The 10,007-nt window shown below is 58.8% G+C and overlaps 4 protein-coding genes across 4 annotated transcripts; 2 read left to right on the top strand and 2 right to left on the bottom strand.

The window, feature by feature from the left end:
• Positions 1 to 17: 17 nt before the first annotated feature.
• Positions 18 to 859, top strand: LOC127752250 (cystathionine beta-synthase-like protein). The gene is made up of 2 exons (XM_052277049.1): positions 18 to 207; positions 296 to 859. The coding sequence occupies exons 1-2, from the start codon at positions 27 to 29 to the stop codon at positions 430 to 432; spliced, it is 318 nt and encodes a 105-aa protein (XP_052133009.1). The 5' UTR covers positions 18 to 26; the 3' UTR covers positions 433 to 859.
• LOC113209695 (uncharacterized) lies at positions 720 to 3,082 on the bottom strand. The gene is made up of 2 exons (XM_026427354.2): positions 2,422 to 3,082; positions 720 to 2,001 (listed from the first exon to the last, which is right to left on the bottom strand). Exons 1-2 carry the CDS (start codon positions 2,741 to 2,743, stop codon positions 1,190 to 1,192), a joined length of 1,134 nt encoding a protein of 377 aa, XP_026283139.1. The 5' UTR covers positions 2,744 to 3,082; the 3' UTR covers positions 720 to 1,189.
• A 728-nt stretch (positions 3,083 to 3,810) lies between these two features.
• On the bottom strand, positions 3,811 to 6,470 carry LOC113209634 (trypsin-like). Its single transcript, XM_026427269.2, has 7 exons — positions 5,935 to 6,470; positions 5,616 to 5,662; positions 5,256 to 5,528; positions 4,917 to 5,008; positions 4,569 to 4,821; positions 4,272 to 4,433; positions 3,811 to 4,143 (listed from the first exon to the last, which is right to left on the bottom strand). Exons 1-7 carry the CDS (start codon positions 6,020 to 6,022, stop codon positions 3,892 to 3,894), a joined length of 1,167 nt encoding a protein of 388 aa, XP_026283054.1. The 5' UTR covers positions 6,023 to 6,470; the 3' UTR covers positions 3,811 to 3,891.
• Positions 6,471 to 6,524: 54 nt separating this feature from the next.
• On the top strand, positions 6,525 to 8,714 carry LOC113209628 (trypsin alpha-like). The gene is made up of 6 exons (XM_026427264.2): positions 6,525 to 6,693; positions 6,786 to 6,901; positions 7,333 to 7,421; positions 7,642 to 7,900; positions 7,988 to 8,137; positions 8,487 to 8,714. The coding sequence occupies exons 1-6, from the start codon at positions 6,609 to 6,611 to the stop codon at positions 8,655 to 8,657; spliced, it is 870 nt and encodes a 289-aa protein (XP_026283049.1). The 5' UTR covers positions 6,525 to 6,608; the 3' UTR covers positions 8,658 to 8,714.
• The last annotated feature ends 1,293 nt before the right edge of the window (positions 8,715 to 10,007 follow it).

Below are 10,007 nucleotides of genomic sequence, written 5' to 3'. Positions count from 1 at the left end.
AATTCTTTCACAGAAGTGTCCAGGGTATGGCAACAATGGCTAACCTTATGTCACACCTGGCCAATGGTAAAGCTCAAGCTTCTGACCCTGTTGAAAAAGTTCTTTATCGTCAAATACGCAAGATTACTTTGGATACTCCTTTGAGCAGAGTGTCAAAAATGCTGGAGACTGACCATTTTGTCCTCATTGTGCATACTCAAAAACAATGTAAGTTTGCTATCTGCATATTAGATACTGAAATGCCATCCTGTTTGAATGACCACTCTAAGTAAATTTGTTTTGTTTCCTGTTACAGATAGCAGCGGTGATTCAGCACAGAACAGAGAATCTATTGTTGGTATTGTAACACCTATAGACTTGCTATGTCACATTACATCCCGCGAGGGTCATGAAGGTACCGTTGATTCTGAATGCTCTTCTGTAAGCCACTAAGGTTTCTTTTTAATTCCTGACTCAATCCTTTTGTATCATCACAGTACCTCGCTTGTCAGTTATTTGACATATCATTTACTATTTTCCAATCAATGCAGTAAAATCTGTTAAAAATGTTAGAATGATCCTTAAATTTTTGAATCAGTATGTGATACTTTGCTAAAATATAGCATCCATTGTCAATTCAGAAACCACAAAGTAGCTTGATTTTAGTTATTTGTTTTGATTGTTGATTTTTATGTTCCTGTCTATTTTAGGTAAGGCATTTGTTGGAAATGATCTGACCGTTTTGTTTTAATTTTTGTTTTTTTAATGGACTGATATTTTTGATTGATTCTTTTGTTTACTTTTTAACATTTCTTATATTTACTTAAATTATGTCTTTTTTTGCATCACATGAATTACAAACATTTGGCACACCAGTGAATGATGCTCTTTTCCCTCAATGTTACCTCAAATGAGATCTTTGATGCGACACGGTGAGCAAAATGTACCTACAAGTGGGAAATAAATAGTAAAAAACGTAACATGAGATGAAGCAAATGAAAAATGTCGACTGTCACGAAGGGTCGCTTCGGCGGCCGCAGTCAGTGGGTCATCACACTGTTGACTAGGCCAAGAACGTGTGGGGACAAGCACAGCGCGACAGAACAGCTGAGTCTGCGCGACCGCACCTCGGATCGGATGGGATCGGCAAAATAACACCGCACGAGCTTAAGTCTCTTACTCTCTCTCTCTCTCGCACTCACTGGGCGGGTCAGAGGAGCCGCGCACCGCCCGACAGGGGGTCGTAGACGTCGAGGATCATCTCGCGGAGGGTGGTCGGCGGCTTGCTGAAGTTGTCCTCGTCGAACTTCTTGTCCTGGTGGCGCTTGAGCAGGTGGATGCAGTACTGGTCGCGCCACTCGGCCCACACCTCGTTGGCCTTGTACACCTTGTGGATGAGGTAGTGCACGCCGAAGAGCAGCTTGACGCGGTGCAGCAGCTCGGGCCGCTTGTACAGCACCTCGACGGTGGGCCGCTCGCCCGCGTTGTAGTACCACTTGTTCTTGTCGTAGGCGCCGCGGTACGTCTCGAGCCACTCGCGCAGGAAGCGCGCCTCGCGGTGCGCCACGATCACCTGCGTGCCCATGAACTGGTTGTCGTCCCAGCCCATGGCGATCTCGAAGCGGCGGAACTTGTCGAGCGACTGCACCATGTACGAGTCGTTGTCGAGGAAGATGCCGCCGTACTTCATGAGGATGCGGATGCGCGTGATGTCGCCGGCGTGCCACACCCGGTAGCCGTTGTCCATCGGCTGGCCGAAGATCTCGCTCGGCAGGTCGACGTGCACCATCTCGACGATGTCGGCGAAGCCCGGCGTGAGCAGGAGCTTTTCCCAGTACTCGCCCTTGAAGCGCTCGACGTTGGTGTGGAAGAAGAGGCGCTCGGGCCGCTGGTGCCGCAGCGCCGACAGCACCGTCACAAAGTCCAGGAAGTCGAACTCGACCTCGTTGAAGCGCAGGAAGTGCATGAAGTTGGGCACGAGGTAGTCGCTCTCCTCGCCCAGCCCTGTCACGTTGTTGAAACCTGTGTGCGACAGTCAGTGCGTTACTAAGTGGGCGGAAAGCGCTAAACGGTCAGTCTGCGGAAAATAAACAGAACTGGAAACCATGCTGAATAAGCAAGGCCGGACGAAAGTAAAATGGCGAAGAGATAAACGTTTCATCCCTTAGGAAATGTTTTGCGGGCACCGAAAATAGTAGTAAGTCTCCTTCGGGGGCGGGCAGAGCTCGCGGCCTACGACACAACAGTGTTGCGGGTCTGCATACCCTACCCTAGGAGCCATCCATGGCGCTTAACTGATAGGGGCAAGAGGCAACCTAGCATACTGTTGTGTCGTGGCGTTGACACACGGTACATAAAACGTAAAAGCGGTAATCTGATCCGTAATTAATACACTGTCACAACAATGTTGGGACTGAGTGGCAATGAGAGGGCTGGTTGTACCTGTGAAGTTGTACGGAGTCTTGATGGCGGGCGGCACGTAGGGCTGGCGCTGCTCGATGATCTTCTGGATGGCCTCGGGCGTGACCTCGCCGCCGGGGCCCTTGGCGTCGGTGTGGACGTCGGGACGGATCCAGTTGGCAGCCCAGACGCGCGGGGACGGGCCGCCGCCGCTGGCCGGGTGTGCGCGTCTCGGGGGCGGCTCGGGGGGCCCGCGAGCGCTCAGGAACAGGATGAGGAGCAGCACGACGATGGCCAGCACCGCGACCGGGCCGCGCACCCCGCCGCACGGACCTGAGGCCATCTTATTGCGGCGCGAGTCCATCGACAGCGAGCAGCCGCGCCGGTGATCACCCGCACTACTAGTCTACTGGCCCGCGAGCTCCGCGTCGAGCGCGGCGCGGCGGCGCGAGGCTCCCGACTCGGTCGCGAAAAGTGCTTTACCGCGCTCGGCGCGTGTCGTCGTCGGTCGCGCCTGGAATATGGGTCGAGCCCGCGCCGAAACATCAACAACAACCGCCGGGCGGTGGACGGCGGCCGTCACTCCCGACTCCGGCCTCCGGCCTCCCCCGCGCCGCGCACGCCGAGCACGACGACGGACTCGAGGACCGTCCGGCGGCGGGAACGCCACGCGCGGGCGGCGCGCGGACAGCTCACGACTTGAGAGCGGTGACGGACCGCGAGCGCTATCGTTATCAGATAATCCTGAAAACACCTGTGAACGTTCGGCGGAACGCGACACTGCCAAACAGAAAACGCAGTGTTGCCGCAGATAAGTAGGTGAAAATTGCCAACCACGATACTCCCCCCCCCCCTCTCCGGTAGTACGTGTGGGCCGTATTGATGCCTGCCTACCAGGCAGTAAACTCGTCTCCCTCGTAGCGAATTTGCGAAGCAGGATGGCAAACAAAACACTAAAATGCTTGGGACCGGAAGTCGAAAAATAAAATCCTGGGAGCTCTCCGATCACAGCCCTCCGATCACCAGCGCGCGTACTTTTCTCTAATACGATTTGTTTTAAAAGTTTTATAATTTAATTTTTCATAAGCCAGATGCTCTTCTGTCTAATACGGTCTGGGAAGGAGTAGGAGTGGATTCAACTCAACGCCATCACGGCCGTCAACAACAGCCTCCCCCCGTGGCGGTGAGATCGCTGCCCGTTACGGCGTTACGCCCTTGCCTCGAAAACAAAACGCCCTTGCGCGGCGAGCATTGTGAGCTTTTGTTTTCAAATTCATTTGGTAAAATGACTGGAGCTAGGCGCCTGCAAGACTCTGGGTAGGCCACATCGCAGTACACGCATGCACAGCAGACGAGGTGTTGCCTACTTATCAGGCGCTACGAGAGCTTGCGTCCGCTCAACATGTCAGGTTCAATAAAAAAAGAAACCTGTACAAGAACCAAGTTTTTCTCTCTCTCACTGCTTCCATTCATTACGAGTGCGGGAATAATAAATAGAGCGAATCTGCAGTTTTATATATATCGCGCAAAGTCCTCTGGCTCGGGCGTCGTCGTCGTCGTCCGCCGTTCGACCAGCCGGCCCGGCCCGGCCGTTCTGGCGGCCGCGAAGACGGCCTCGATGAACTGGCGCATGGCGGGGTTGCGCAGGTCGGCGTACACGCCGGGGTAGCGCTCGTGCGCGCAGCCCATGCCCCAGGACACGATGCCGAGCAGGCGTACGGGCTCGTACTCGGTGTACAGCGTCAGCGGCCCGCCGCTGTCCCCCTGGGCGAGGCACAGAGGGAGGTCGTCACGAAACGGTCTCGGATGCGTCAAATCAGGGGTGTTTATGGACAAATTGCCGACAAAGAAGCCCACAGTCCAACGTCAAACCGGGTGCCGGCTTTACTGACCTGGCAAGTGTCCCTGTGCGGAGCCTGCGCGCACACCATGTGGTCCGTGACGGCGAGGTTCACCTTCCTGTAGGCGTCGATGCAGTGGTTGTGCTCCACGGGGTTGACGGTGACCTTCTGCAGCTGATAGCTGCCACCGTAGAAGTGGCTCTCCCCCTTGTCCTGGAATCAACCATAGAATGGTGGTGGGGGTGTGTGGGGGGTAGAAGTCGGCGTGCCCTGCTGTGCACATACGCTGCGCGCCAAGGGCGCCCACGACCCCACGACGCCTTCCCCGAGCGGCTATACCCCGCGCACCTGCGTGAGCCCCCAGCCCGTAATGGTGAGCTGGTCGGTGGCCAGCAGCTGGTAGGTGGGGTCCACGAGCCGGATCGTCTGCACCGTCTCGTTGTTGACGTGCATGCCCTCCACCCGGACGAGGCCGATGTCGTAGTGCAGGCCCTGGGTCGGCCACAGCGGGTGCTGGTAGAAGGCGACGGGGAAGAGCAGCTGGCCGCCCGTCACGGCCACGGAGGAGCCCACGCGGAAGGAGCTGCCCTCCGTCGAGTTCCTGGGAGTGACAGCGGGGTCAGGGTCAGGCTCAAGGTACCGAGATCAATGTACGCAGAAATAAAGAACTTAAGAAAATAAAAATTTGCGGCTCACCCGTTGGGGAAGCAGTGCGCCGCGGACAGGAGCCAGTCGGGGGCGATGATGGAGGCGCCGCAGTGCAGGGCGTCCTTGTGCAGCCAGGCGGCCTGGCACCATGGGAGCGTCATCTTACCAAAGGTGGCGTGGGACTTGTTTCTACGACAGGTCGTGCTAACTTGGAAAAGTAGACGACTGCTCGTTTTTTAAGGTCCAAAAACGTTGGAGCAGGATTATCCGTCCGTAGTTCGTTTTTAAATTTGTATGGCCCCAAGGGTCCACTTAAATGTTACTGGAATACTGCTAAGCATCCCCGATATATCAAATACCAACTTCAGGCCCAAGGTCAGTACGTACGTGGTAAGGGAAGTCCCGGATCTGGGCGTCCTCGCCGCCGATGATGCGGCCGAACGGACGACGCCCCTGCTGCTGCTGTTGTTGCTGCTGCTGCTGCTGCTGCTGCTGCTGCTGTGGCGGCGGCGGCGGTGGCTGGGGCTGCAGCACGGATGCCGGCGGGGCCGCCACGCCACCGAGGACGTTGCCCAGGATGGGGACGTAGCTGCCGGAGAGCGTGGACACCGCCATCAGTGGGGCGGCGGGGGCGGCGGCGGCGGCCTGTCTGGCAGCGCTCTGAGAGCCGGGAGCGAGCGGGCCGTGAATCAAAACGCACACGCGTCAGGCACACGTGCTGCAGAGCGCGGAATCATTCAAACTCACCGTGTGGGCGTCCGGGTTATTGACCGGGGGAATAATTATGATACTATCTGTAATAGACAGAGAGGTTTTTGTAAAAAAAAAAAATAAATAATAGTACACATCACTACTTGCTGAAATTTTTCTTGAAAATTTTCACCGAAATAGGTGGAAAATGTCTAAGACTTTAAAACACTTTTTGTTTTGTTTTTAATAGAAAACATTAATATAAAATGAGTGCCATACTCTAGGATCCAACGATGGGGTCAGCAGGACGGCGTGGCCTGGCGGGGGCATGGAGGGGGTGCCAGGCCAGCCGTGGGGTGCCGCTCGCTATACTCACTGACGGACTGCCGGCTGGCGCGCACCAGGAGCAGCAGAAGAAGGCCCTGCGCGAGGCGGCGCGGGCTGTGCCGCGGTGCCGGCGCCATGGCGGCTGCGGCTGCAGAGAGAGGCCTCTCGCCCGGCGCCGGGGCCGGCGCGGGGCCGCTGGGGGCGCTGCCGAGCGGCCGCCCGCCGCGCACCCTACACTGCCAGCGCGCGCCAGCGCCAGCGGCCGCGGGGCGAGGCGCTATTGGGAAATGGTTTTGTCCGATTCGGAATAATTGGTTGCGTTTTCCGCTCCACTCAACACTGGCTGCACATCGCTTTCAAACCGGCCGCGCTGGTCCATGCCGACGAGGAGGCGGGTCGGGAGCAGCGGGAGGCTTAGGGATCCGCGTCACAACCGGAGAAACATCAGGATGACCACGTAGCATCGCCTTCTTGGGTCGCGGCCTCGTGAGAGGAGGTCCCCGACGTGCTGGTCCCCGCGGCCGGCCCGCCACTCCGAGCGCGCCCTCCCTCGCCGCGCGCCTACACCGCGCCCCGCGGTTTTCCTGAGGCGCGGCTGTTGTGCCTGGCGGTGTCCAGGGCCTCCCCACTCCCCGCCTCCCCGCCCTCCTGATAAGCCCGCGACCGCCGCCCGGCCGCCGGCGCCAGCGACAGCACACCACCGCTCCGCCCGTGTTCAGCAGCATGTCCCCGTCGAGGCCTGCCCCCCGGGCCGTGCCCCCGGCTGCGGCCCCGGCCCTCGCCCTCCTGGCCCTGCTGGCGCTGCCGGGTGAGGCGAACGAACCACCCCGACGACCTCGCGTCCCCCCCGCCCAACGCATGCGTGACGTCCTCTTGTTGAACCCCGTGAATGTGCGGCAGGTGGCAGCCTCGCCGGCCCCGGGCAGCTCAATGCCAACTCGGGCCTCCTGCCCGCGCACAAGAAGATGCAGATCGTGGGCGGGATGGCAGCCGACATCAAAGAGTTCGGCCACCAGGTAACGGGGACGGGACAGCGCGACACGCGAGCGACACGCGATACGGCTGTGGCGCGGCGCGGTGCTCGTCCCCGCTAGAGAGACAGTCCTCTAGTGGAGGATACGCACCCGCGCGTGTGTTTTGGGCTTTGTGGCGCCACCAGCAAACCTTCCAAAGCACTTTTCTCGGAAAACGGAAAACGTGAAAACAGAAAACACGCGCCTTCGGGTTGGGGACGTTGTCATAAAATAGGTGCGCGTGCAAAGCCTGGTTACGGCGTTGTTCGAGAAGGGTGACGGAGCTCTACGTGGTATGCCCTCATGAAAGACAAAAGTTCCTCGTGGTGCCGCAGAGTGCAGGGGAGACAGTTCCTCCGTAACGACCTCGAGTGTAGGGGAGACAGCTATGTACGCGGTGCCCTATGAGTACGATAGAGATGTGGTTGCCGCAGGTGAGCTGGCTGCGTGCGGGCAGGCACATGTGCGGGGGCTCCATCATCACGCCGGAGTACATCATCACGGCGGCGCACTGCTGTGTCGAGTGAGTACCTGGTTGAGTGAGTGCCCGGTTGGGTGAGTTACCGGTTGAGTGAGTGCCCGGTTGTGTGAGTACCTGGTTGACTGAGTACCCGGTTGAGTGAGTACCTGGTTGAGTGAGTACCCGGTTGAGTGCCAGGCTGGGTGAGCTTCTGGTTGAGTCAGTATCTTGTTGGATGAGTGGACGAGTTCACCCGGTTGAGCCGCACCGTCACCGCCCTCAGGCTGAACCTCACCATCTCCGAGGTCTTGGCGGGCAGCACGATCATCCCGAGCAAGGGCCGCGGCCAGGTGGCGCAGATCGTGGACGTGTACGCGCACCCCGACTTCGACCCCATGACCTACACGAGCGACATCGCCGTGCTCAAGGTCTACCCCCCGTTCCGTATGGACGAGTCGGTCCGGTCCATTCCGATCATCGACCCCGCCAACTCGCCGCACACCGGGGACCCCGTGTACGTCACGGGCTGGGGCAAGTTGTCGGTATGCACATGGACGTCTGAGACGGCGTGGATCCGCTGGAGTAAATTGCGAAGCAGGCGTATTAACGAGACCCTGGTTTCGAGGTAGGAGTTTTCTTCGACAGCGGCGACGATCCTCCAGAAGGTCAAGGTGCAGATGAAGGACTTCGAAACGTGCAAGGCGAGATACGGCGAGATACCCATGGTGCTGACGGACACCACCTTCTGCGCGGCGGCCGACGGCAAGGACGCGTGCCAGGTGAGCCAACCTAGACAAAAGGGTAGGGAGGGCGAGTATCGCAATCAACCCAGTTGCCACGAGGGCAGATAGCCCGGTGAGCGGCGGCGGTGAGCCCTGGTGAGCCTCTGGCCGTGGCCGAGAGGGTGGGACGCCAGGTGAGCCCGAGCCCATGGGATTAGGCAGGGCAGGCGCGCACTGCGCCGGGGGGTGATACCCAGCGAGCCACTAGATCGGGACGCAGCCGGCTGATTAGCCCTTTGGCCACCAGAATGGTGATCATGATCTGCGTGCGGCAGCGTGGGTCGAGGCAACGCCATCACGGGATGGGGATGGCAACCCTTTAAACCTCCTGTCTGCGTGTCCGCAGGGCGACAGCGGGGGGCCGCTCATCTACAAGATGGGCGACAAGGACTACCTCCTCGGGATCGTGTCGTCCGGGAAGGGCTGCGCCGTCAAGGAGTTCCCGGGGCTGTACACCGACCTGCGCAACGAGAGGATGAGGAGCTTCGTGAGCAAGGTCACCGGCATGAAGCTCTGATCGATGCGCCGGGCCACGACTGTACGATCAATAAAGTGCGCGCTCACCGCCCACGGACTGCACTGCGCGCCCTCACTGCACGCGCGGTGCACGCGCGGCGCACGGACCGCACGTGTGCACGCTTAGTGCACGCTCTCACTGCACGTGCAGCACACAGCGAACAGCGCGCGGACTAGGTGGGCGTGAACGCGGTCACAGGGTGCTCGTACTGCACGTGCATAATACGTGCACGCGTGGCACGCCCATTGCCTGCTCTCACTCTATGCGTGGCGCACGTACTGCAGCACGCCCAGTGCACGCCTATTCTGGACGCGTGGCGCACGTGGCGCACGGGTTGGGTGGGCGTGCACGGCCTGAGCACGCACGTGCGTACTGCACGTGCGGTGCACTTGGCACACTTGCGCGCCCTCCTCACTCTACGTGTGGCGCAACGTCCTGCAGCACGCCCAAGTGCAACAACGCCTTTACTGGACGCTCTGGTGCACGTGACGCACGGACTGGGTGGGCGTATGCACGGCTACATGGCGCCGTGACTGCACGTGGCCCACGCCCTTCACGGTCACGGTGCACGTGGCCGCCACCGGCCCTGACACCTGTTGCCACAAAGTTTGGGAGCCTGAGAGGAAGAAGTGGCGTGGGTGAGGGGAAAGGGAGAGAGGGGCGGGGAATCGAGAGAGAGGGGGGGGGGTTGTAGGACGACGAAGAGTGAGTGGCGCCGTCACACAGTTCAGTTACGGTTGCGTCATGGTTGTTGTCCGCGGTCGTAAGTAACGTAAACAAATTCACTGCAATTAAGCATACGTCGCTGAGGTGTACCACGCACAAATCCTGGTTTCGTTATAACTGTGGTTTTTGTGAACCATCGCCAAGTGAACAAGCTCGTTGAGTGCCTTCTGGCCCTTTCAATTTTTCGAGGTATTGAAGGAAGTTGAAGAAAGACTAAAGAAAGGCGACTGAGGTCAACTAGTAACGCAGTGCAGTCTGTTAAAAGGTTCCCAAACGTTATTCTATACCAGGGGTCCAATAGGGACTGGCGTACTTTAATTTTCTTTAAGCAGGGGTGAGGGGAGGTGGAGGGCGTGTCGTCCGACGACCCTTACATCGAACAGAGCTGTCCGCGGGAAAAGGTGAACCCGCCCACATTGAGCGGAAAGCGCGTGTGTTTACTGAGCTCAGCCTACTGGGAACGCAACCCTCGCGCTCAGCAGGGGCGGGCCCAGGGCTCTCCACGAGAGGGGACAGGGGGGAGGAGCCGGAGGGGCAGAGGGAAGGTCCTCGCCATTTGTGAATGGGTCTGGGAAGAGAGCGTGTTCAGTCGGGGGCTAGAGAGAGAGAGAGGAGGGAGGGGGC

This window comes from Frankliniella occidentalis, unplaced genomic scaffold (genome assembly GCF_000697945.3).
Source record: "Frankliniella occidentalis isolate FOCC.00 unplaced genomic scaffold, Focc_3.1 Scaffold5568, whole genome shotgun sequence".
NCBI lineage: Eukaryota > Metazoa > Arthropoda > Insecta > Thysanoptera > Thripidae > Frankliniella > Frankliniella occidentalis.
The sequence above is the reverse complement of the archived record's forward strand: the minus strand, read 5'-3'. Positions and strand labels throughout refer to the sequence as shown.